The sequence below is a fragment of the Gobius niger genome (assembly GCF_951799975.1).
Source record: "Gobius niger genome assembly, chromosome: 22".
Classification (NCBI taxonomy): Eukaryota; Metazoa; Chordata; class Actinopteri; order Gobiiformes; family Gobiidae; genus Gobius; species Gobius niger.
In genome coordinates this window covers 14,715,994-14,743,375 of record NC_136873.1, presented here as the reverse complement: position 1 = coordinate 14,743,375, position 27,382 = coordinate 14,715,994, and the positions used below count along the sequence as shown (strand labels likewise).

The window sequence follows — 27,382 nt, the reverse complement described above, 5'->3', positions numbered from 1 at the left end:
CCATACCCTTCAGCGCCTGTTTTCAATAGTGGTTTGTTGCTAGACTGTGATCTATAGCTTCGGCATTCTGACCAGCACTTCTGTTGTGTTTGCTTTAGATCCGCTGGCTTCTGGATGACGAGATTGTGTCCGCCCTGCGCTCCTGTCGTGTCATCAGCTCGGACACCCTGCACAAGGTGGTGGAGCATGTTTCGCGCTCCGCCGGTCGACCGCACTGTCACTGCGAAGAGGTGCCGCTCCAGTTTGTCTTCGGGCCGGAACAGTCTCTGGAGAAGTTCAAACAGGCAAGTGCGCGGTCCGAGCTCTTTTGTGGGGGCATAGACGTTTTCAGTTTAAACCTCACGATTTCATCCATCCGTCGTTAGGAGTTCCGGCGCATGTCTGTGGATGGTTATGTGTTCAACGCCCAGGAGGATTTCTTCTACATTTCTCTGAGCCGGCTGCATCCCAGGAGAATCCACAGCAGCAGCAGCAGCGCGGGCCCCCATGTTCATAGCGGCCCCGCCACAGAGGCACTGGAGGGGCCCACAGTGACTTACCCTGAGCCGGTAATACACACACTGATTATGGATGCACTGGGTCGTTTGTTCAGATTAAAGTTTTGTGAATTCTTTCTTTCTTTACTACTTACTGAGAATAATGCAGTGAATCGTTGCTCCCTTTATTTCTTGTATCCATCTGTCATTTTCAGTTGTTGTGTATCTCCTTGTTCCAGTTGCTGGACACAGACCAGACGAGCCTTGGTGACTCGGCCTTCGCGCAGCCCCATGAGGCGCCTGAGCCACCGCCCCTGGCCACAGGCTCCTCCCCCCAGACACCTCGGACCCCGCCTCCTGTGACCCGAACCCCGCCAAAAACTGCCTCCAGTGCCAGCCTGACCGAGGACACGCTCACCCGCTCCCACAGTGAGTAGGACTGCTCTTCTAGAGTCTTGCATAATGCTATGAGTGCCCTCCTCTGGCAGCAGAGAGGATTAAAAAGGACTTTTTTTTGTTAACTGTATGCTAACAAATAAATGGCACTGTAAAGCAAATGCAGAACGGCTCAGAGCTAGTTCAAGGATGGTTTGTGAGAAGACACCTGTTACAACAAAATACAGATCAAGTTTCTTCTGCAGTTAAAGGAATAGGCCACCGTTTTTACTGAGATATGTTCTTACCTTAGCTTTGACGAGTTCTTTAGGACCTGTCTGATCTTCACCCGTGCCTTCAGTCACGTAAACACAGCGCAGACGGCGTTAGCATTTAGCTTCTCCCTCTCTCCTCTATAGCTCCAAAACAGTTCAAGATAGAAGCTACCAAGCTCTTCCACGTTTTCCCTTTTTAAATATGGTTACGTGAAGTGTTACGCTACAAAGTATAATTACACAAAATTAAGCAATGTGGATTTTCTAAGCGGATAAAAGGGGGGACTATATTGTAAGGCGTAATATTACCAGGAGTAATTTGGCATCTGCACAGTAAAGTGAAGATTACTGCGCGGATTTCGAACAACTCCTGGTATTATTACGCCTTACAATATAGTTCCCCCTTTTATCCGCTTAGAAAATCCACATTGTTTAACACTTCACGTAACCATATTTAAATAGGGAAAACGTGGAAGAGCTTGGTAGCTTCTATCTTGAACTGTTTTGGAGCTATAGAGGAGAGGGGGAGAGGCTAAATGCTAACGCCGTCTGCGCTGTGTTTATGTGACTGAAGGCACGGGGGAAGATCAGACAGGTCCTAAAGAACTCATCAAAGCTAAGGTAAGAACATATCTCAGTATGTAAAAACGGTGGCCTGTTCCTTTAAAGGAGAAATGACTAAAGTAAATGGAACAGATACAGATGGCATCTTAGGGAATGTCTACAAATGGTTACGATCGAGGGGGACAAACAAAGCGGAAAAAGATCAGCTCTTGTGGAGGTCAGGAGCTCCACTGATCATGTGACTCTCAGTCGACTGCGTTCAGACCCTTCTCGTTTTTTTCTACTTCTACTCGACAGTCTGCTTTGTCAAAACATTCATAATGACCTGCTTTTGACTTGACTTTATTTGCGTGTGCTAAACATGTCCATTGTCTGGCCCCTTGGAATGAAATACATCATAACCTTGATCACATTTGCCTCCCTGATACCTGTGTGCTCATGATGATAATGTCTGCACTCAGGCGGAGGGAGGCTGCGGCCCAGTCGTGTCCAGAGCGCGGTGTCCAGTCAGGGCAGCCTGGAGTCCGACATGCAGGGTGAGTGCTGCTTCACCTGGGGCTACACCTCCCAAACACACAAACCGACGACATGGGAGTCTTGTATGGGTTTAGCAGTTCATAATTTAGTCTTCTCTCACACACCTGGACATGCTCAAGTTTATCAAATGCACTGAACGGAAGATTTACCCGCAGAAGACCACACATTCTACTACAGCGCATTCTATTAAGAGACATGTTAATCTGGGGTTACGAACGAGCGGAAATATCTTTCATAATTGATAAATGCATGTTGTCTCTTTAAGGCTACGAGGGCGGCAGCAGTGACTCTGAGTGTGAGAGCCCTACCCTTGGGGAGCGGGACACCCGGCCCCCTCTGATGCCCCCTTTCTGGTTGATCCTGCGAGTGCACCAGGACCGGGTGAAGGTCTACTCCCACGCCCGCTCCGAGCAGCCAGAGAGCCCGGAGCACTCTCCCGGAGGACAGCCCCTTCAGGACTGTGCCCATGTGACTGACCGGACGCTGAGGCAGGACGAGGAGCTACACCAGGCTGTGGTGCGGAGGATCACGGAGATCTGCCGCAGAGTCAATCAGGTACATGTTGAAACCAGGGCAGTGGCTAAACTCACCCGCCTGCTGAATTGCTGTGGTATTTGTAAGTTGACAAACACGTGATCGTTCATCTTGTGCCATTTGTACTGAATTGTTTGAATCTGCACCAATGGTAGTTGGTGCCCATCATATGGTAGAATTGCTCTGAGTAAGAGTTTTACAACAGGCAATTTCATTTAAACTTTTTACCAACAGGATGATGCTGAATAAAAGGCCTGGCCTACCCACAATTTAGTTTTTGGATCACCTTTATCTTTGATTAACATCATGAGATTTATTTCCCCCAGTGTTGCATTACTGGCACAGATTTTGGTCCAAGCCTAGGGAATCCCTCTTGAACTGGAGACTGAGCAGTTGTTGTGTTTGCAGCGCATGCTGCTCCAGGACCTCCATGACAGCCACGTGTGTAACTCTCTGCTGGTGGCGGAGAGCGAGGAGGACATCTGGAAGAACGAGTCCCTGTACAGGCAGCGGGCGAACGCCTCTGAAGGTCAGCTCCTCCTCACACCATGTGCCTGTGCTGCCTACACAATGTTATTTTTTATTTGCAGGTAAAGTTTGCAAGTGTGTGAACTGGTCCTAAACCTGAAAACTGAAACAAAAAGTTTATCCTGCAGTGTCTCTCCTCAAACTGAGGTTTATTCAAAAGGTCTAAGTTGTCTATGTTCATAACCCATATCAGGGAATGACATCATTATTTAATTTTATGTGGAAAAAAATCTCATTGATTTGAAAACTGAAAGCTTTTACTGAAGCATAGCATCACATCACCGTCCTCCCCAAAATGGCATTCAGATTTGGTTTTCTGGTATTGTCGTAGCAGAGCGGGATGGAGCCTTCAGGTCCCAGTGCAAAAGGCTTCTGTTTGTGTGTCTGTCAGATTACAACACAGAGGAGAGCTACCAGGCCAGGGACTACCTGGCAGCCACCATGCAGTTCATCCCCGGACACTTTGCCTGCGACGTCGTGTGGAGGACCATCATTCACATCCACCCACGCCTCAAGATGGGACCCAACATGGGAGTGTCCAGAGGCCAGTACTGTTCACAACACCTACACACTTTCTGTCTTTATGCAGTGGCCTCTCATTCCCCTTCTATCAGTAGTTGGTATTTGTTTATTTAGAGCTTCAGAGTTCGTAAATTGCAGTTATATTCTCCTCCTGCAGCTATCCAAGCTCTGCGTTCAGTGCTGAGCTCCTTCTGTGTCGTCAACCGGAAGAACATGTTCGTCTACCAGGAGCGCACCACCAAATCAGTCTTCTACCTCAGGTCAGACAAAAATCTGGACGAAATGTACATTTTTTAGTGCTAGTAATTCACACTTTCAATCGAAGGCCCTCAGAGCTGCTCATTCTGTGAGAGAGGGAGAAAGTGTCTGTCCTGCATCATCAGGGAAGTGCAGTGGCTCTAGAAACAGAGCTAGTTAGGTACAAATTTGTATTGAGTGATGCTGGATTAAAATGTTTTTATTTAGTTTTTTGTTTGAGCTGAAGTTTACATGGTCATAGTAATGAATCAGCTGTATTTGTTTTTGAAATGACAAAAGAAGGTGAATAGAAAATTGATCATTGTGAGAGGGGGGAAAGTTCAGGGAAAGATAGGAGAACATGCTGCATGTCCACGAGTTTTGATGCTGATGGTGTGTGTGTGTGTGTGTTCAGACTGTGTGAGACTTCGCTGGAGAACCAGCCATTCACGTCTCGCTCCATGGCCCTCGCTCGGAGCCAGGAGCCCTCCTTCTCTGAGGACCCCATGGTAATAACACTCATACCCACACATTTTCTCTCTCACAGACTGTTGAAAACTCTTACTTGACTTCTGCTGCTATAATACTACTACTACTATAATATGATTTAGTCAGGTGTATAGTAAAATGTAGTATAACCTGTCTAGAAAATAATAATACGTCCAGTCTAGACTTGAACACACAATGAAACTCCATATGACGTACTCCAGAGTGAAGGCTGGCGGAAAAGGGAGACTAAATATGATGGATTACAACAAAACACCTCTCCAGTTATATTGTTAATGAGGGATTAACATTGTACTTAAGAGTTAAAAGCTCGTCGTACTAGAGATTTTTGTCAATATTTGCAAATCTTTACTACGATAGATACTTACTGGATGACTGAGAGCCTCCAGAAATACTGTTTTTTTTGCATGATACAGGACCTTTAAATTGTGTTTGTCTCAAATATTTCTTTCAAGCCAAAGTCGGTAGTGCAGCGAGAGCAATTGACTGGATGTAGTGGTGGCAGTAAGCAGCAGTAACAGCTTTGAGTCTGTGTCCAGGGTTCCCGGTCTTCCCTGGAGGGGTCCCGGCCAGTGGGGCAGGTGGACAAACACATCTTGCTGCTGGTGCACGGAGTGGAGAGCGCAGGTGAGAAGAGGCCCCACTGCCACATGGGTCATCCCTGTTAAAAGAAAGAAATACTAACTTAAAAAATGTTCCTTGCGGTGATATACTTCATTACTGAGCTGTTGGAGTGAGACGGAGCTGTGTTTCATGTCGCGTCAGGCCCAGAGATCACAGACGAACTGGTCAAAGTTCTTCAGAAGCGCCTGGACGAGACCACCCTGGACATCATCACCGTCATGCTGGTGCGGAACTGCAAACTGACGCCCGCTGATGTGGAGGTGAGAGCTCTGCCCAAACAAAGACACATCCATTGGGCATTTTATTTGTAGATCCCCCGCACGATCTCCCAATGCCGTGGCGAGTGTTTTCACTTCGTGGTGAGAGGATTAAGTTTAGCAAGAGATTGAGAGGCGAGAAAAGCATTTCGTTATGTAGGGCCTGAGGAGGAGCTTTTTTGGGAGCTGTTGCCGAGATGCTAAGAACACTGCAAAAATTAATGAATTAGATTAGTATAAAAGTCTCAATTTGAGTATAATAATCCGAATTTGAGATGTTTTGACAATGAAATATGTAGGTGGGCTCCTGACCCAGATTATTTCACTTGTTTTGAGACGTTCCTGACTCGTTTCAATACATTTTGTCCTTATTTCAAGTAATTTTCTTTGCCAATGGGGTAAGAACATTGGTCTTATCTCATTGGCAGTTTTACTTTCTTATTTCAAGTGAGATTTACCTTAGAACTAGTCACACTAGTCCTCAAAAGAGCAAAATAAACTTGGTCAGATCAGGAAAAAAAGTCTAAATGAGATAAAACTGCTTTAAACAAGAAACATTTCCTCAATTCAAGTCATTTAAGCCAATGCTTGATATTCACTTTTTGCAGTGAACAGCCACCAGGGCAGATTCAAAGATTACTCAAAGATGCCCAAGCAAAAAAAAAGCTCTAAAAAGCTGAATTTGCATTATACACTCCTATAAAATGTATATATCTCCTGGCATTTTTGAAGTACAAAGCTCAATCAATCGGGGCTCCCTTTATTAATTCAATTGTGCCAAAATGTAGGCCTTAAAGGTGCATTATGTAACTTTTTATACAGAAAACAACTTGGTATTTGACCATTCAGTGACCTAATGACTGTGAGTGGTCATCATAGCGCCTTTATTTTCCATCACATTGCCCTCTATAATGCTCAAGGATGCCATTAAATAACGTATGCTGGTAAATTTCTCTTTGTATGGCAGTTTTTTTTTATTGGCAGATCTGTTTGAGTGCTATAAAAACTTTTTAATAAAGTTTGCACAGCTTTAGTTTCACAAGTGTCACCTGGACAGAAAAAATGGATAAGTGATATATTTGCTTTTGAAAATAAACTCTTCAATTGTTTTAAGAAGAGTGTCCTAGAGGCCACAGGGATAGAAAGTAAAGGCGTCATGCCGACCACTCACATGACTAATATACATTTTTTTCCCCCTGAAAAAGTTACATAATGCACCTTTAATGTTTATTGTGTACATTCGACTTTGTTTCACGCCAGATGGAGTTTATTTTTCAGAGCTTCTTGTCCCCAAATGTGAAAAGTGAAGATTTTTGTCTGCTTTTACAAGATTTTTGAGGGACACAAATTTCATTCCGCTACTAGAAAAAACAAAAGTGAGGCCTTTAACTTTGAGCGAGCAGCCGTTTTAAAGCCATGATTCGCTCTTTCCAATGCAAGTCTCTATCACTTTTGGTTCCGTTGATATCGGCTGTTTTCGGCGCTAGATCGGCCGCTACCTGATATCGTAAAATCCCCAAATATCGGTCGACCTCTGATGTTGATGTTGCTGCTGTGCTTCGTGCAGTTCATCCAGCCCTCGGAGGCCCCGCCCTCTGAGGTGATGCTCTTCAGCCTGCCCCCGTACTGCGGCGCCTGGCTCCCCGCTGTGGCCCACTACCTGCGACAGAACCTGCTCATCTTCCTGCACGTGCCCAAGTACACGGACAACAACACGGCGCACCACTTCAAGGTAATGCTAGTCCGGATGAGGACAAAACAAACCTGCTTGAAAGAAACCAAGCACAACTTACCGGTCAAAGCCAATTTGTTGAGCGAGACTCTGCTTTTTTTTCCTGCGTCAGCGCTACAACAACGTGAGCAGCGACGGGACAGAGGGAGACATTTACCTGTACAACAAACCAGGAGGTCAGGGCACCGGCGGCAAAGGTACTGAGATCACTACAGTGTACAAAATCCTTTATGATGACAAATAACGCTGGTGAACATGTGATATGCAATAAGATATTTCAAGTTTACCGGAGTGTTAATGTAAACTACATTTGCATTTTAAAGTTGTTGTTTTGTTAAAGGAATAGGCCACCGTTTTTACATACTGAGATATGTTCTTACCTTAACTTTGGCGAGTTCTTTAGGACCTGTCTGGTCTTCACCCGTGCCTTCAGTCACGTAAACACAGCACAGACGGCGTTAGCATTTAGCCTCTCCCTCTCTCCTCTATAGCTCCAAAACAGGTCAAGATAGAAGCTACCAAGCTCTTCCACGTTTTCCCTATTTAAATATGGTTACGTGAAGTGTTCCACTACAAAGTACAATTACACAAAATGAAACAATGTGGATTTTCTAAGTGGATAAAAGGGGGAAATATAATGTAAGGCGTAGTAATACCAGGAGTAGTTTGGCATCCGCACAGTAAAGTGAAGATTACAGCGCAGTAAAGTGAAGATTACTGCGCGGATATCGAACTACTACTATTACAATATAGTTCCCCCTTTTATCTGCTTAGAAAATCCACATTGTTTCATTTTGTGTAATTATACTTTGTAGTGGAACACTTCACGTAACCATATTTAAATAGGGAAAACGTGGAAGAGCTTGGTAGCTTCTATCTTGACCTGTTTTGGAGCTATAGTGGAGAGAGGGAGAGGCTAAATGCTAACGCCGTCTGCGCTGTGTTTACGTGATTGAAGGCACAGGTGAAGATCAGACAGGTCCTAAAGAACTCGTCAAAGCTAAGGTAAGAACATATCTCAGTATGTAAAAACGGTGGCCTATTCCTTTAACACAAAAAATGTGCCACGAATGTTACTTTTAGTTTACTTATGGAACTTTTTATGTGGTTACGACATGATATTTGTGCGTAATAGCATGGCGCCTTTACTTCCCATCACAGTGGCCTCTCTAATGCTCCAGGATCCGTTGTTATATTGGGTTTCTTGTAGCTTTTTTTGTGTGGAATGTCCTGGAGCATCATTCTAATTATTATACGTCCGTTTAAAGCCATCAGTTCGCTTGTTCATGGGGCTCATCTGGCTTCTCTGTGTGGACGTGTGCATTTCCAACGCCTCTCTTTTGATGCGCAGGTATAGCGTGCATCACCCTGGGCTTTGTGGATGCCGAGGGCTGCCCGGTGCAGGCCCAGGGTTCGACAGACGGCCCTGTGCTCCCCTTTGACGTGGAGCGCTATGAGGAGCTGACCATGGTGCTGAAGTGGAATGAAGCCAGCGCCAAGGATAGCCGTAAGTGGATCCGGGGATGTTTATTAATGCAGAAGCTAACAAAAAGTGCGCGCAATAATAATACAGACGCCTGCGATCGATAACGAACTGTTTCTCGATTTACAACGTGGAAAAACACTAAGCACAGCGTTTTCCCCTCACACAGAGCCACAGCTGTTAGTGCGCTTCAACATCTGGGAGCAAGGAAACATCAGCCCTCTGCAGCTGAGTGACAAGCTGCAGGGGGCGCTGCGACACGCCATGTGCGACGTCGTCATGGAGCTGCAAGTGCTGCCCAACCTGCTGTGCGTGGGCGTGTCCGTCCAGTCTGCCAGGGCCGCGGGAGACGAGGCCAAAGGTGAGGGGGCCTTCACTTCAGTACAAGTGGGAGCATGTGCACAAGTGTGGTTCGTAAATCTGCTTTTGGCTTCGTCTATATCAGGGGTGCCCAAATGTTTTGTCTGGCGAGCCAATTGTTCCGGTGGGCCCCACTTTGGGCACCCCTGATCTATGGAAAGGGCTAGGGTTGTCACAGTAATCACTATATCGACTTATCCTTCAATAAATGACAGAAAACAATACTATTTTACAATACTAATTCTCTGTATTTGTTGTGAGTCAGTGTTAATTTCGTCGACTAAAATATTTAGTCTTAATTTTAGTCAAAATGATATTTTTGCTGAATAAAATTGGACTAAAGCTAAATTAAACGTTCCACATGAGACTAAAACTATGACTAAAATGTCCAGATGTTTTAGTCGACTAAAATAAGACTAAATAAAAATGAAAAGGAGAGACTAAAATCATTCAAACTTCTATTGACCGTCTGAAAGAGCCTCAGATCACATAGATTCTCTGCCAAATGAACAGGTTTGTGGTTTATTCATGTGGGAGAAGCTCCATTAAGTCGAGGACCTTGATCAAACATGATTATAATGAATATTATAAATGCAAAGTCGACTAAATTAGTCTTAAATTTTAACTAGACTAAAATTTTAAAGTTTTTTTTGACTAAATCTCGACTAAAATTAAATTGCATTTTAGTCAAAAGACTGTTGTTGTGAGTACTTTATTTGCATTTATTCCCCAGTTTTTCTACTGTGGTACTATTTTTTTTTAACCAAAGTGAGTTGTGTCTCATTGTATTTCATGTTCAGTGTGGGATTATTTTAAGTTATTTTCTTACAGAGCCTAACTGTCACTGTTGTAGTCCTTAATGAATTCATCAATACAACTTCAGATGTGGAGAGAAAGATCAGGTCCAGGCACTCATATTTTGCAAAAGTATAAAAGGCTTTATTAATGGGCCAGAGACATTAATTAATTAATTATTAGTTTAATGTCTCTGGCCCATTAATAAAGCCTTTTATACTTTTGCAAAATATGAGTGCCTGGACCTGATCTTTCTCTCCACATCCCATTGCCTCCTTCCATGAGCACCATTTTTTGCTGGATACCAGAAGCTCCCTGTCCTAAATTTCTGTTAAACAACTTCAGATTTGTTGGAAACTTCATTTCTCGATTTACTCCCCTCAGCTCTGGTGTCTCCAGTGACAGACATAAAGGACAGGCAGCGCGGCGGCTCGCGACTCCTGAGAGGAAGCCCCGCCCCCATTGTGTTCAGCCCGGGCACAGGCTCCACCTCCACCCCTCTGACCCCGGTTACCCCGGAGTCCACCACGCCCACCAGCAAGAGCACCCGCCGGAGCTTCTGGGACATTCTGGTCAGTGTGCTGCCCACTGTAGTATCAGTGTCTCTGGAATATTTTATTTTATGTGCGCTAAAGTCCATGGTGATTGTGAATGCTTCAGAGTAAGCCCGACTCCTCGGAGCTGGGCAGTCCGAAGACCACAGACGACATCGTGCAGGAGCGGGCCGAGGAGGGCAGGGCCACGCGGCGCCGGCACAAGACGGAGACGGTCAAACAGCAGTGCGGGCCGGAGCGGGCGGGGCTTCTGGAGCTGGAGCAGCAGAGGTGGCTCTCAAAGGCTCCATATTTATATTAGTGAAGCAAAATTTGGTTTCTAATTTTTATATATTGTAAACGCTAAAATAATGTGTAGAAAATACTACTGTGCATTTAATCATAAGCATTTTGTCAAGTTTGTGAACTTGCAGGCTAGTTTGTTAGCGTTTCACAATGATGGTGCAAATTGTGAAAAGTGCTTATAAGCTCATCCCTGTGAAGAATTTGGAAGCTAGGAATTAATTAGGAATGAGTGTGGACACAACTAACAATATAATTTACTTTAGTTCCTGCTTCTGTTGTTTGTAAACAAACAAAACAGGTACAAGGCCTTCGAGTTGTCTTTTTGTCCACTTTAAAGCCGCAGTGTGTGACATTTCAGTAAGCTTTGTTTTGACTACAGTTAACACACATTGGGTCCAAAACCATAGAAATGAAAAGGAGAAGCAGAATTCGATCCTAATGTATGTCAGCCTGCTTAAAGAGGGGGTATTATGCTTTTTTCAATCACATAGCACCAGTCTATATCACACTACAATGATGACAAAACCTTCTGTTGGTCTGTAAATGCAGTACATTAGAATAACTGCCTTGTATAAAATTACTCTCTCAAAATGGCTTTAGTGAATGTCTTGAAATCGGCCTCTGTCTCTTTAAGAACCTCTGAGCCTTTCAGACACGCCCCCTCCACACGCTGTCTGTGGCATCAGTGGGGAGGGGGTTCTGCTGAGGGGCAGTGGTCGGTTACTCGGCTGGTGACGAAAGCTCGGAGGCGTCTCCAGGAGGTGGGGGCGTTCCTAGGAGGACTCAGGCAAACCTATCCCTAAAATGGCCGCCATCAGAGTTTTTACAGATTACTCAAAAATGCGTGAATGTGCCAAGGCAACACTTCAGGCATGTTTTTAACGAGGGAATGTCATAATAACATGATGTAAAGCTTGAAAAAGTCGATTTTGCATAATACCCCCCCTTTAATGTATTTAGCCTCAAACTTTGCATACCTCGATATGCTTTTGCACAGGGACTGGCTTCTCTGTTTTTTGTTTTGGAAATACAGTATAACAATACATTAACAAAAACTGTAATAGTAAGTTTAGTTTAGTTTTTGTTTGTAAAAACTGAACACTGTCCTGTGTGCAGGAGACAAGTGTCCCAGCTGGAGGAGGGGGATACAGGAATGCTCCATCCTATCTACCAGCTGGCCTGCGAGTCCTGGATCACTTTTATGGCCAAACTGGGTATGGAACTAATGTACAACAATTAAAGTGGATATGTCCTGCATAATTTAAGCTTCAAAAACATTATTTTTGGTTCCTGAGAAATGCTATATAATTAGAAATAATGCCTATGAAAGAATAAGACTGTAACACTGAGATACAGAGGCCAGGGCTGGAGCTCCCTCTTCAGGCCGCAGTGGGAATGACCCAGTTATGTCAAGCTTTCAGTCTCACCCAGCACATCAATTGTGCCGCGATAAACACACTGAGTTAAATCCGTTTTGTTTTGTGATAGATTATGGGATTTTTAAATGTTTCATTCGAAAAAGATGGTAGTCATCTTTAAGCATATGTGTGTTTGTGGCTTAGTAAACCAGAGTAGAAAGTGATGAATAAAAATAAGAACATTTGGATGAAATTGTGAGTATGCCGCTGTGTGCAGGCTGCCCATCCATCCAGCAGTGCACGGCGGAGCTGGCCTCTCACTTCCTCCTGCCCTCGCTGCTGGCTGAGGTCGTCTCTCTGGTCAGCTCTCTGGCCAGTGACACCTCCGTCAAGGCCTTCCAGAAGACCAGGTGAGAGCCGCCATCACAGGAATCACACATGCACTAAAGTCAGGGAAACTTCTGATGAGCATGAGCTGAGGGGTTTGTTGATGAGCTTCTGCAGCGTGGGTGTTTGAAACATACCAAGTACTACATCATAAAATATCAGAAGTTTCAAGTACCATCAAATACCAACATCAAATCCAGACTGAACTGTGTGTATAAAAATCTGAATTTGACAAAATTATGTTTAAACTGGGTGTAAACCCTGTCTAAATCACTTACAGTGGGAACCAGATGTTTACATACACTTAAACTGTTTTTTTATGTCTGACATTAAACCAGAAATAACTTTTACTTTGAACTAAAAAAATATTTCCATTTGCTAAATGCCAGAAGATTGAGAGATATTTGGTAGCATTGCCTTTTAAACATCAAACGTTTTATATTTCCTTCCACAAGCTTCTCACAATAGTTGGCAGGAGCTTTGGTCCATTCCTCCAAACAGAACTGGTGGAACTGAGTCACATTTGTAGCCACCTTGCATGCCTATGCCTTTTCAGCTCTGCCCATGCATTTTCAACTGGATTGAGACAAAACATTGACTTTGTTATCCTTAAGCCACTTTGTAGCCAGTATTTGCTTTGGGTCATTGTCCATTTGGACCCATCTGCGCCCAAGCTTTAACTTTCTGACTGCTGTCTTGAGATGTTGCTCCAATATTCATATCCCACATAGTGTTTTTTTCTTCACGATGTCATCAATTTTGTGAAGTGCACCAGTCCCTCTCGCAGCAAAACAACCCCACAGCATGATGCTGCCACCCCCGTATTTCACAGTTGGGATGGTGTTCTCAGGCTTACAAGATTCCCTATATTAATTCATTTTGATCAGACCACAGGATATGTCTCCAAAAATCTTTATCCTTTTTTTTAAATTTGCAAACCCAAGCTGGCATTTTTGTGTTTCTTTTGGATGAGAGGTTCTTCCTGCAGAGTTCCCTCTCAGCCCATGTCGGTACAGGACTTGTTTCACTCTGGATAATGACAAACTCTTACCAGGTTCAGCATCTTCATCAGGTCTTTTGCTTTTGTTCTTGGGCTGATCTTCACATTTCAGACACAGCAGTAAAAGTTATTTCTGGTTTCATGTCACAAACTGTTAATGGTTCCCACTGTATATGAAAGTCTGGTCTGTCCTGAAGTACCTCTAAGAAAACGCAAGCTTCAAACAACTCCAAACTAGGCTACAGTGTCCTAATAGGTGTTTAGTGTTACTGAGTGGGAGTGTGTGTTAAATGAAAGTAACGGAAAGCCTCCTACCACTCTTTTAGCTGCCCGTCCTCCGGAGACCTGTTCCTACCTCTGTCCATGGCGCAGAACCTCCCCCTGTCCCTGAACGCCTCCCGCAGCTTTATTCTCATCGGACGTAGCTTTCACCAATGGCACTTCAGCACGCAGCAAGGTAACCAACACAAAGTAGATGCCGAAATCTTTATCAGTAAAACGTGGCTTAGTCTGACTGTTGTCCTTCGCAGTGAACAAGGGCCTGCAGCGCTTCGAAGCCCTGGAACCCAGCGAGGGGTCCAGCCCAGGCCAGAGCGGGACGGACGCGGCTCCACGGCAGAGGTTCCTTTTCATCACCGTCACGGAGAAAAAGGTGCCAATGCTCTGAATATGTGCGTGGCAACAACATGACCACGCGGTTTTGAACTTAAAGCCCTTTTTGCTAAATCTACAGCTATCCTTTTGTTTGGTTATTACAACTTACAAACCAAACATTGTTCAAAACTGAGCCCTGCCTCATTTGTCAACCAGTACAACTTCTCATGGGTTTGTCGCGCCTTTATTACCCAGATATCTGACCATGAGGATGTCAAATGTACTGCCGCCCTCTTGCTGAGCTTTGTCTCCCTCTACAGGTGGCTCTGCACAGCTACAACTGGTCCGTGGACCTGGGCTGCACTCTGAGCCGCGAGCTGCTGCGCCTCGTGCACTGGCAGAACGCCCGTGCTCACGTGGTGCACTGCCTGCTCAGCCAGAAGATGGGGCTGTTCCACCACTACTGCTTCTCCGACGCCCCGGTGCACCAGGCCGACAAGCAGGTACAGCGGGGATGTTTGTGCGGCGGATGCTTCGCCTCTTTCCTAAGAAGCTTCGTCAGCAGCACTAATAAACTTTGGCAGCAGGTGGACTTTTCAAGCCCAGTGGGAGGGGTTTGATTTGTACTAGCACCACCCATCTAGACTCAACCTATACAAAAACAAACCTCTATTGTAAACAGGGTCATTGATAGTGAAACTCTGTGAATTATAAATAGACTTGAGACAAAACATGAACAAAAACATCGTAGAGCTACTTCAAAGACATTCGAGTAAAATGAGACTTTGGTGGAGTTCGCCCAGGTGATTTAGTAACCTAGATTTTATTTCAAAGAATGTACTATAGGTTCTCCTCTGGGGCCACTACTCTTCTGAAAAAGTCTCAGTGGGACTTTCCTGGTTAAAAAGCAGTCACTTATGCTTTACTATATCGACCCAAATGCATTTTGTGTTTAGCATGTCAAGAACATAAAAGAAAATGCATCTAAAATGCGTATGTAGAAATGTAGAAAGTGTTTTGCGAGCTACCTAGCTGGAGAGCTACCGGTAGCCCCCGAGCTACTGGTTGGAGATTTCTGGTTTACAGGAATTAGTAGTTAAACTCGGTTTATAGCAGGACATAAACGACTCATTTATGCTCTGATATCATCGTGGTCTGCTATTTAAAAATGTGGTGTCAGGAAATGAAAATCACCTGTAACGTTGGTTCTGTGGGTTCAGGTAATTGTTCAATTAAGGCAAGGCAAGTTTATTTGTAGAGCACAATTCATACACAAGGCAATTCAAAGTGCTTCACAGTTGCATAAATATAAGAAAACAAATACAATCAATAAAAACATCAACATAGAATTAATCAATTACAGTAAGAGGCAAGAGTGCAGATAAGATTCTTTCAGTTATATGCATTTTTAAGTCTTGTTTAGATTCGCTCTGTCTTGAGAACTATTTTAAGTCTTGTTTGGACTCGCTCTGTCTTGATCACTATTTTTCTTGCTCGTTCACACAAAGTTACCTAACCTCTGTTTTTGTCGCTCCTTCTCCTCTGGACATCAACATAAAATTAATCAATTACAGTAAAAGGCAGGAGTGTAGATAAAATTAATTGCCTCAGTTACACAACATAATAATTTTATATTACATCCGAACCATGTGAGGCCAATACTAAACCGTTTCCTCACAGTCTGATCCACTCAATGTAAACACAAATAGAAAGCTTTTTTAATTTTTTTTTAGAAAATAATGTGATATTCAGCCTGCTAACAGATCATCAGTTGCTGAAGAAGCCTCTTGGATGAGCGGCGACTCAATAATCCTCTTGAAAACTCCTGTACAACTGAGAGTTGACACTGACCTCTGATTAGGTCGTGAAGGTCAAACATCACTGTGTAAAAACTGAAGTGGAGCCGAGTGGAGATGATGTTTCCTCTGTTTGTGTGTCGAGTTCAGTCCAGCGAGCGGCCTGGAGCCGAGCGAGCGGGCGATGAGCGGGACATGATTAGTGCACTGTTCCATAACGAGCTTCACAGAGCAGCGTCCAGGCCAGACCCCGCAGCAACCAACAAAACAAGCCGTAGACTGGCCGTTAAAGGGTCACTGCAGCCAGGCCAGACGGCACGATCAGTGAGCAGCAAATCGGCCTGAAACACTTCTTCTGTTCAGCCCCTCCGGAGGATCTCAGTTTAGTTTGAGTGTTCTGACAAAAAAAATGAATTATTGTAGTTTTTAAGGCGAAACGCGTGAGTGAAAACAACTGTTTTTCATGCAGTGGCCAGTGTTTAGATTTGTGCTACTTTCTCCCTTAACATCGTAGTTATTATGTCAAAATGATGCTTGTTTTATGACGTTTTCTCGGCGCGACAGACGGAGATGATTCATTCACAAAAATGACAGATTGTCTTGGCTGTGACCAAGATGACGCTGTAATCCAAATATGGTCATTTCCTTTGTGGGAAACAGCAAATATGGGAGAAAAAGATGGGAGAGATATACACAGGGCACATGTGCAGACAAAGTAACTAAACTTTAAGGACGTTTTCTCCAAGTGAAGATTTCATTCCACTCTTTAACACCATCTTCACTTTAGTCGCTCCTACAGACTCCACGCAATATTGTGATTTTTTTTTTTCAGAGGGTTTTTATAATATCTAATTCGTACCTGAATTATTAAGCTTTGAATCTAAAAAACAAGGCCAAATTTGAGTTTTTCCAGATTTTTCCACTTCACTTATTCAAAAAGGTCCAAAATCCCCTCTGAAAAAAATCTTTACAACTAATGTGTAAATTAAACCACACATTTAAACTTGGCTCAATCCATTCTTTTTATTTTTTTCCTGAAAATAGTGCTTTGTCGCCACCCTTAAGCATTTTTATACATACTATGAATATATATAATATATATATAAATATACATATTATCTATATTTGTATATAAAATAGAAAACTTGCATCACATTGTTTGCCCTCTTCACCAGCAGTTTCTTGCTATAAAAATTCTAGGACTGGGATAATGTATTTTACCATATATGGCAATATGGAAATGCAGTGATGTGCGCCTCATGTTGGACATATTATGGAGTACTTTCATGACATCATGGGATGGCTGCTCCACTGCTTTTACTCTTAGGACTTTTCAATATATTTCACTCAGTATCAGGTTGACATTTGTTTTACTGCAATGCAGTAGAATTCAATCTGTAAAATTACAGATAATAAAGAAGCTTATGGCTGACAGAGGAGGGCCTTTAGACGAGACTACCACATCCTTCAACATCCCTGAGGCCATGAGTCAAACAGAGAGAGACCACTGGAGTTATTACCCACTGTGTACAGGGACAATGTATCGTCAGCTCAAGAGTTCACTCCATCAAATCATCTTCATCTGCTGACTTTTGACAGAATCCAAACCCATTCCTCAGCCCGTCCATGGAGCCCGATGCTCTGCTGCGGAGTGCGATGCCCCCGGTGTCCAGTAAGGACCAAGGCAGACTGGGGGGCATGGTGCGCAGTCTCGCTCCTCTGCACTTCCCCTCAGAGCTGCTGCCCTTCGATGAGGCTCTGCGGGATGTGTGCTCCATCCCTGCCCTGATGGAGGGGGACACAGTGTCCCGCCACGGGGGACAACTCCTGGACATTAAGGTCACAGAGCGCAGAGGTCAGTTCACACTCCGTCTCCGTCACTCTGTCCTAGCGGTTATGTCTGAGTCTGTGCTTCTGTTAACGTTCTGTCACAGAGCTGGAGAAGCAGATGAAGATCGAGAACCTGTTTGTGACGTGGCAGCAGCGGTCAGCTCAGTCCAACATGCCCATCTCTGTAAGTACTGTCCACTGTGGCACTAACACTCCACAGCTGCTCCCACTGATAGCTGGGTGGTGTCTGTGTCTGTGCAGGCAGCAGATCTGGAGATCCTGAAGCAGTCCTCCAGGCTGGTCCACTACTGCGCCACTCCCCTGCTCTTCGACCCGCTGTTTCGCAAGCAGATCCAGGAAGAGCAGGTCCTCCCTTCTCCAGTCAAGGTACAGCTGCAACTAATGCTCAAACTACTGCTTGATTCTTGTAATTGTGTGGACCTTGCCTTGTGTGTCCCACAGAATAGTGTTCTGTTCTGACAGCGTTCCCTTTGAGCTGATTGGCTTAAACCTGTCCTGTTGTGTGTTGTGCAGAAGCGTCACCGCTCCAGTGATTCGAGCGCGTCGGGCCGTGACCGCAGCTACAGCACTGACTCCGGAGAGGTGCTGCCCAGCCGGCTGCGGGACGAGCCCTGGCTCCAGGATGTGTCCTGCTCCTTCCTTCAGCACTATGTGCAGTACCTGCAGAGCATGGGCTTCATCCTGGTGCAGGTCCGGCCACAATCCCCCGCACGGAGGTCAGCGCAAACACACTCTAACATTACACACGTTCATTGACCTGACTAACTTCAGCACTATACTATACAGACACATATTATTTAGAGCTGTGAAGTGACTTTGTGCTTGTGTTGCAGCATCGCCAGGAACCGCGCTGCCATGCTGAGCTCCATGTCGTCCGAGGGCAGGATGTCCTTCTCCTACGTCAAACAGAAGAGTGAAGACAGCCCTAAGGTTTGCTTTAACAGCTCTTTTGTTTAATTCATTGTTTGAAAGAGGAGTGGAGTAATGCTGGATGTGTACACTGACATGAAGAGGGTCATTATTGAGATGGTTTAGGATATGACTGTTATGGTAAACATTGAGACTATATTAAATTAAAACCGGAGAGAAGTTGTCATGAATCAAGCGTGCAGGTTTATTTAACATATGCATATGGAGACACACCAAGTATCTGGATACAAGATGCTCTGAAGAACAGTTCACAGCTAACAGTATTTATACACAAAGACAGCACAATGATCATACGATTATGGAATGCCCCAATAGTGTAACAGGTCAGATTGACCTAAGACATTCAGAGACACTGACGAAATGTATAAGACAAACGTCGCCACAAACACCATATCTTAAACTCTAGATTAGATGCCCTGACCTCGGTCAAGCGGACCGAGGGAATGAGGACAGAAACCCTCCACCCTATCGCACCAACTCATACACAAACATGCCCATGAACTCTAGTAAATGAGGTAATGCTCACTGAATATAGGTCACTGTATGTAATGGTCAAATGTCCATAAAGCATATGTGACATGATGAGAGGAATAAACAATTAATGCTTCAGATTTCCATAACACGACATCAAAGGATTAGCCTGTCAGCAGCAGCAGCAGCAGGCCAGGAGTGAGGTCTATGTGTCCCTCCAGCTGAACTCTCCACCTCCTCTCCTTGCCACATGTCCTCGTCAGTGTGAAGCACAGCAGCAGAATGCACATGTTATTTTGTGTCTTTGTTTAAAAAATCTAATTCTAATTCTAGTTTTGTGCCTTACATGTCCTCATTTTACCGACGATATTCAGGAGGATTATGTCGTTAATCGCAACTGTTTCTTCATTCTAGACTTCCCCATCAGCCACTACTCATTATCACCTACAGAGGGCACTGCCTGGCGGTATCGTTTTGATGGAGCTGGCTTTTCAGGTGACTGCGCACTGCTCAAAGTCTTTTCCAGGCTGTCTGATTTTTCTAAGAAGAGCACAATGTCATATTTGGACACAATCTTTATCCAGTGTCTTCCTCTGTCACGAACTGAGTTTACGACTTCCTGACCCACTATGACAGGATATATGCGAGTCCTGGAATGACTGCGTTAGTTTATTTATCATATATGGACCGTCATTTATATAATCATTTTGTGTAGAGAGAATCTAGATACAACCACATGTCACCTTTATTGTCCACTGAACAGTTCCATTAAACCAAAAGAAAAGATTCCAGTTTTCACTATGGAGGGAGTTAGTCAAATTTCTACCACAGTCCAAAATAAGGCTGGGCGATATTGACAAAAATGAACATCTCTATATTTTTGTGAACTTTCTCAATAATAATAATTGAACCATTGTTTTAGCAAACCATTTTTATGTTGGACAACTTCCTTTAGTTAAGTTTTTAAGTTTCTCCTCAAGATTTGGTCAAATTATTCTCTTCAATTCAGTTGACCAAAATCTAAGATTAATTTAGTCAACTTTACATTAGGGCTGAAACAACTTATCGATTATAGAAATAGTCGACAACTATTTTAGTAATCAATAAATCGTTATCTGGTTCACACAGCCTCAAATAGAGCAAAAATGACATGACAACTGTATTTTTGAGGAAAACTGTTTTTCATATTGTCTGTAGTGTTTTGTATATTGAAATTTCATTAATATCTGTCTGTGTCTCATCCAATCAGAAGCAGAATTAGCATTTAGAGCCTCCATCAAACACTTTGTTTACTCCATCAACACGTCCTCAAGCGGCGCCACAATCATTTGTTTGACAAAAAAATAAAAAATTTCATACACCTTTCACAGCCCAGTGATTAATCGATTAGTAAAAATAATCGGTAGATTAATCGATTACAAAAATGATCGTTAGTTGCAGCTCTACTTTCCATCATGGCATTTATTATAATCATTTTTAAACCAGGTCCTTTCATAAACTTTCATTGGAAGTTTGAATGATTTTAGTCTTTTCATTTTTATTTAGTCTCTTGTTTAGTTTTAGTCTCATCTTAGTCATCAAAAATATTACTTTGACTAAAATGATGGCATCAAATTTTAGCCGACAAAATTAACACTGACCATCAGAAATACACAATAATGTGCTGCAATATCTGAATTTACTAGAGATAATTGCCCTGAACAGACTTCAAAATGGCACAAAAAAACTATTTTTTTCATCCCCCCAATATTTCACAGTGTTTTTCCCACATTCCCACATTTCTTGACACCGTAGATAAACTCAATATTGTACATTTGAATTTATTCTTACAACAATTTCGATATTATCCTGTAGATTTGTAGACTTATGCATGTTTTTTACTAGAAACAAGCATCAGGTACAGTGTCTTTAATTCTAATGAAAGTCAAAAGTAACCTGATTGATTGTGTCAGTTTGGTTTCTGTGCTGACCTCTTGTGTTGTCTCTTGTGCAGGGCTGTTACTTCTGTGTGAAGCAGTACGCTCTGGAATGCTCTCGCATCCCCATGGGTCAGTCTGTCAACTCCCAGGTAAACATCTGCCCAGGACCTCCCTGTGGCTCTGCTGTATTTCTGTTTTCAAAGCCATAACTCTCACATCACTGACACAACACAGGGTGATATGACGGCTCTAGATTTCAAGGCTTAGGCAAAATTACTTTGATCCCTGATTTATACATGTTTTATTTCTCAAAATTGCCTTGAGGACCAGATTAAGTTGACATTTGTGCATGTTTGACCTTGTAGTGACCCAGCGGTTGTATGAGTGGTCAGCATGACGCCTTTACTTTCCATCACAGTGCTCTCGACAACACTCCAGGATCAAATGTTTAGTAGGTTTTCTGGTGAGAGGGTCTGTCAGCAGTGAAAACCTTACAAACAATTGATCCTTTGTCCACATAAAAAGTTGCATAATGCACCGTTAAAGTCCATGGTCCAGATACGCATAAAAACTAAACTAAAAGTGGTTAATGAGACTAAGAATGAGACAAAATTCTACAGATGAAGTTGAATCAGACTTTTTCCTGGATGATTCCCAATTCCTATTTTTTCATAATAAAGTATAGCATCGCTGCACAATGACCCTGGCTAAAATGAATACTTTCATAATTGTACTTAGAGTCTATTTACGCCTACAGCACACAGCTTAAAGTGCATATGACAGGTTTTAATGCTTTTGAATATATGACTTATTTAGCAGGATAACATCAGTTGCATAATTATCATTTTTATTTGAATTTTTAAGCTGCTGACAGGAAGTGACATAGATAAAGGTAAAGTTCCAGAGCAGTTTGACTCATTTCCCATTGACTTAAAAGATCTCTGTCACTTCCTGTCAATGTCCAATAAGAAAGCGAAACTTCATCACAAAAATGGTCAGACTAGAAAGAAAGCTGGGTACAATCTTTAGCAAAATCTTAAATATAATTGTGTTAACTATGTTTTAGCAAAAATTGAGCCCAGGTCATTTTATAAATCTAAAGATTGTGCTCGTATTTTTTACAACAACGTGCCCTTTTGTGCACAAATGTTCTGAAATGCTTTGTGACTTGAGTGACCGGTTTTCACAAGTGAGGCAAAGTTCTGCGACATCTCTGTGAAGTTTCCCAAAATGTCCCAAAGCAGTCAAAGAAAAAAAACGATGATACCATTGGACCAGAGCAGGGGTAGGCAACCTCTGTCTCAATATAACTCAGCCATTTAAAGGTGTATTATGCAACTTTGTATGTGGGGGAAAAAATGTTTGCCGCTTGGTCACTGAAAGGTCAAATATCAACTTTTCTTTAGCATAAAAAGTTGCACATGTAAAGGAATAGGCCACCGTTTTTACATACTGAGATATGTTCTTACCTCAGCTTTGACGAGTTCTTTAGGACCTGTCTGATCTTCACCCGTGCCTTCAGTCACATAAACACAGCGCAGACGGCGTTAGCATTTAGCCTCTCCCTCTCTCCTCTATAGCTCCAAAACAGGTCAAGATAGAAGCTACCAAGCTCTTCCACGTTTTCCCTATTTAAATATCCCTATTTAAACTACTCCTGGTATTATTACGCCTTACAATATAGTTGTTTAATTTTGTGTAATTATACTTTGTAGTGGAACACTTCACGTAACCATATTTAAATAGGGAAAACGTGGAAGAGCTTGGTAGCTTCTATCTTGACCTGTTTTGGAGCTATAGAGGAGAGAGGGAGAGGCTAAATGCTAAGGCCGTCTGCGCTGTGTTTACGTGACTGAAGGCACGGGTGAAGACCAGACAGGTCCTAAAGAACTCGTCAAAGCTAAGGTAAGAACATATCTCAGTATGAAAAAACGGTGGCCTATTCCTTTAAATGTGTGTTTTAATCCACATCTATATTTATACAATACATATGCATACATGGTTGTGTTTGCGGCTCTTTCCTTTGCCACTCCGGCCACCTTTATTTGGTTTGAAACTGGCCGGAGTGGCTCTTCTGACGCTGAATGTCTCAAAAACGTACCGACAGTAAAGCAACGGAGCCCGAGGTAAGTTTCCCGTTTCCCCCTCCAGCAGGTGGCGCCTCTTGTCAGGTTTTTTTTTTTTTTCTTTCTTCAATTAGATAAAGTGCCCTGAGCCTCCCAGAGTTTTTGAGTGTGACTTTGTGCTCCATCAGGGCGGCCTCCTCGCCAAACCCCGCGCCAGGCCGTATCCAGACGCCGCGCCCGTGTCTGACTGTGCGGTATGTCCCCGGCGCTCGTGGTGGGGGGGGGCGGGTTCAAACGCTCCAATCATTCCGCCCCCCTCCCGCCCCCTCTTACCTCTGTAATCAGTGCTGTCCGCTTTCCCCCCCCTTTCTGTCCCTGTGTCTGTGGGCCGTGGAACATTTCAAAAGCCGTACAGTGAGCTGAGGGTCCGCGGCGGTGGTGGTGGTGGCGGTGCAGAGCACTCTCGCCGGAATGTGGTGCATGACCATCCGTGAAGTATGAGCAAGTGGAACGCCCTTTGAATGTGAAGAATGTTGGTGGCCAGATGCTTTCAGCTCTCTGCAACTCTTTACTCTTTCACTAAAAACAAAAAAGCTTCAAGAAATACAGTGCCTCTCGAAAGTATTCATACACCTTGAACTTTTGCACATTTTGTCATGTTTACAACCCTAAACATAAAGATTTTATTTTTATTTTTTTACTGAACGTTCACACACAAGTAACCGACAACTGTGAAGTGAAAGCAAAATGATATATGATTCTGTTATTTTTCAAAAAATAGAAAACCAAAAAGTGGGGCGTGCATAAGTATTCATACAGCATGAATGAATACTTTGTGGGACCCCCTTTTGCTACAATAACAGCAGCAAGTCTTTTGGGGTATGACTGTACAAGATTTGCACATGTAGAGACTGACATTTTAGCCCATTCCTCTTTACAAAACAGTCAGATTAGAAGGAGAGCGTTTGTGAACAGCAGTTTTCAGATCTTTCCACAGATTTTCAATAGGATTTAGGTCAGGACTTTGACTGGGCCATTCTAACACATTAATGTTTTTATTTTTATTTTTTTAAACCATTCCATTGTAGATTTATCTTTGTGTTTAGGGTCATTGTCCTGCTGAAGGTGAATCTCCGCCCCAGCCTCAGTTCTCTTGCTGACTCCAGCAGGTTTTCCTCCAAACTGTCCCTGTATTTGGCTCCATCCACCTTCCCAACTATTCTTACAGTCTCCCCAGTCCCCGCTGAGGAAAAGCAGCCCCACAGCATGATGCTCCCCCCTGTATATTTGACACTGGGGATGGTGCACTCAGGACTTCTCCAGAACTTTATCCCTGACCTCTCTGGTGCTCCTTGACCTTCATGATGTTGTTTAGTGACCAATACACTCTGACCATAGCTCTGAGGGCCTAAAAGAACAGCTGAAATTAAACTGAGAGTGGATTACACACAGGTGCCTCTATTTAACCGTTACGCCAAGGTGTGAACATTCTGGAGTCATTAGGAATGTTATAAAGGCAATTTAATGCACTCAGAAAATGCTGTATGAATACTTATGCAAGCCTCACTTTTCTATTTTTTGAAAAATAACAGAATCATGTATCATTTAGCTTGTCTGTTACTTGTGTGTGAACGTTCAGTAAAAAAATCAAAATAAAATCTTATGTTTAGGGTTGTAAACATGACAAAATGTGCAAAAGTCCAAGGTGTATGAATACTTTCGAGAGGCAATGTATGTGTGATCTTGCTCGGGAGGAGTGAAATCTCATGTGAAAAGCTTTGTTTCATTTATCCCTTCATCGTCAAATTGTCTTTCTCATGTGTGATTTGATTCAGTGTTTGCAGTTTATGCCGGGACCGTGCTTGCCAGTCATTGAACTGCAGGGGCGTTTCTAAAGGGGTGGCCGAAAGCCGGACCGTCTGGAACTCCCCTTACTGCCGGTCGTATCTCAAAACAATCTAACTAGAGATGATCACTAGAGATGCACCGATCCAGCTTTTTGGCTTCAGATACGATACCGATACTGGGGGTTTCAGGATCTGCCGATATTAACCGATGCCAAGAGACTTTCTTAAAGGAACAGGCCATCGTTTTTCCATACTGAAATATGTTCTTACCTGAGCTTAGACGAGTTGATGCGTACCTGTCTGGTCTTTGTGTATGCGCTCAGTCATGCAAAACGACCAAAGATGTTGTTAGCATTTGGCCTCTCCCTACGCTCTTCCATGGGCACGCACAAAGACCAGACAGGTACGTATCAGCTCGTCTAAGCTCAGGTAAGAACATATCTCAGTATGGAGTGGCCTGTTCCTTTAAAGTTGCTGCAGTGAGTTAAAAAGTGAAAGGTCCTCCTTTCTCTTTTCTTAATATAAACAAAACAACTCCCATAAAGTGACCTGTGCGTTGTTTTTTAAAGGAACAGGCCACCGTTTTTACATACTGAGATATGTTCTTACGTTAGCTTTGACGAGTTCTTTAGGACCTGTCTGATCTTCACCCGTGCCTTCAGTCACGTAAACACAGCACAGACGGCGTTAGCATTTAGCCTCTCCCTCTCTCCTCTATAGCTCCAAAACTGGTCAAGATAGAAGCTGCCACGCTCTTCCACGGTTTCCCTATTTAAATATGGTTACGTGAAGTGTTCCACTACAAAGTATAATTACACAAAATTAAACAATGTGGATTTTCTAAGCGGATAAAAGGGGGAACTATATTGTAAGACGTAATAATACCAGGAGTTGTTCGAAATCCGCGCAGTAATCTTCACTTTACTGTGCGGATGCCAAATTACTCCTCAGTTCCTATCTCAGTATGTAAAAACGGTGGCCTATTCCTTTAAATGATCTTGTCATTTAAAAAACAACAATGTGTCGGATGGGTGCATCCCTACTAATAACAGACCACCTTGTCCCCTCAGGAAGGCCTTATTAACCACTTGTAAAACATTTTCCTAATGAACCTGCGTAATGCCTTTCCATGTGGTCAACTCGGAGGTGGTAAATGTTCTCATCTTCTCTCAATTCTATTAGTTTTATTTGTATAAACAGCTGCCAAAGTGGACCTTCACAACAATTTACCACATTCAGATAAAAGTAAGAATGTAAGATAACAGAAGCCAGAAGCCATCGTGAAACCACTGACTTCCTTCTCTGATTGGCTGGCTTGCTTGTCAATCACGCACCATTGGGAACTCTTGGAATGTCTCCAAACTTTTACAATAACAGGCAAATGGCCGTATACAACAATAAACTGACATGTTGAAAATAAATGCAGAAAGTGAAGACAAAACATAACCACGTTCCCTCCCTTGGGCCACCCCAGTGGAAAAATGTCTGGACACGCCCCTGTTGCAATGTGCAAAGTGGAGTCTCATCGTGTCAATTCATGCGTGTTGACGGTAACGGTGTGTGTTGTGTTCATCTTGGCTGCACTCCTCAATTGTGTTGATGCCGTTCATGTGGCCAGTGGTGGGTGGAGTTCAGTAACCGTGTGCAGGGACCCATTCTAGAGAAAAAAATGTAAGTATCACTTTAAAGAGGGGGTATTATGCTTTTTCCAATGACATAACACCAGTCTATATCACACTACAATGATGACGAAACCTTCTGTTGGTCTGTAAATTCAGTAAATTAGACTAACTGCCTTGTATATAATTGCTCTCTCAAAATGGCTGTAGTGAATGTCTTGAAATAGGCCTCTGAAAGCTCGGAGGCGTCTCCAGGAGTTGGGGGCGTTCCTAGGAGGACTCCGGCAAACCTATCCCTAAAATGGCCGCCATCAGAGTTTTTACAGATTACTCAAAAATACGTGAATGTGCCAAGGCAACACTTCAGGCATGTTTTTAATGAGGGAGTGACATAATAACATGATGTAAAGCTTGAAAAAGTCGATTTTGCATAATACCCCCCCTTTAAGATGTTACTGGGAAAATTCTACTCCAGATCCAGAGCCATTGAGAGATGCATCAAATTTGCATGAATGCAACTATGAACTAACCGAAGGCATTGACCATGGAAATACAATGAGGTTTGAGACGCTGCATGCAAGAGGGTTGGGCTACCTGCTCTATACCACCACTGATCACTGTTATTCCCTCAAAGGGTGCTATTTTAAAGGTGCATTATGCAAAAAAAAGGTCGACATTTGTGCATATTTGACCCTGTAGTGTCCCAACGGTGAGTGGTTGCCATAGCGCCTTTACTTTCGATCACGCTTTCCCGTAAGAGGCTCCATCAGCAGTGAAAACCTTCCAAACAATTGATCCTGGAGCGACCTAGAGACCACTGTTATGGAAAGTCAAGGCTCCCTGCTTGACCATTCATATGGCCACTCACTACTACGACTAAGTCAAACAAAATGTCACCT

At 43.3% G+C, this 27,382-nt stretch overlaps 1 protein-coding gene across 1 annotated transcript in view; it reads left to right on the top strand.

The window, feature by feature from the left end:
* The window catches only part of szt2 (SZT2 subunit of KICSTOR complex), a 210,123-nt gene that overhangs the window by 37,035 nt on the left and 145,706 nt on the right, over nucleotides 1-27,382 (top strand). Inside the window, 30 exon segments of the mRNA XM_079580893.1 lie at nucleotides 99-284; nucleotides 366-548; nucleotides 716-905; nucleotides 2,152-2,226; nucleotides 2,493-2,782; nucleotides 3,170-3,290; nucleotides 3,681-3,833; nucleotides 3,969-4,071; nucleotides 4,464-4,557; nucleotides 5,095-5,182; nucleotides 5,321-5,439; nucleotides 7,004-7,168; nucleotides 7,281-7,365; nucleotides 8,520-8,675; nucleotides 8,821-9,012; nucleotides 10,191-10,378; nucleotides 10,467-10,630; nucleotides 11,762-11,859; nucleotides 12,281-12,413; nucleotides 13,717-13,912; nucleotides 13,914-14,042; nucleotides 14,305-14,487; nucleotides 17,380-17,635; nucleotides 17,715-17,794; nucleotides 17,872-17,997; nucleotides 18,145-18,347; nucleotides 18,465-18,561; nucleotides 19,447-19,527; nucleotides 21,026-21,100; nucleotides 23,206-23,271. Of these exon segments, the coding sequence (XP_079437019.1) occupies nucleotides 99-284; nucleotides 366-548; nucleotides 716-905; nucleotides 2,152-2,226; nucleotides 2,493-2,782; nucleotides 3,170-3,290; nucleotides 3,681-3,833; nucleotides 3,969-4,071; nucleotides 4,464-4,557; nucleotides 5,095-5,182; nucleotides 5,321-5,439; nucleotides 7,004-7,168; nucleotides 7,281-7,365; nucleotides 8,520-8,675; nucleotides 8,821-9,012; nucleotides 10,191-10,378; nucleotides 10,467-10,630; nucleotides 11,762-11,859; nucleotides 12,281-12,413; nucleotides 13,717-13,912; nucleotides 13,914-14,042; nucleotides 14,305-14,487; nucleotides 17,380-17,635; nucleotides 17,715-17,794; nucleotides 17,872-17,997; nucleotides 18,145-18,347; nucleotides 18,465-18,561; nucleotides 19,447-19,527; nucleotides 21,026-21,100; nucleotides 23,206-23,271 (4,275 nt within the window).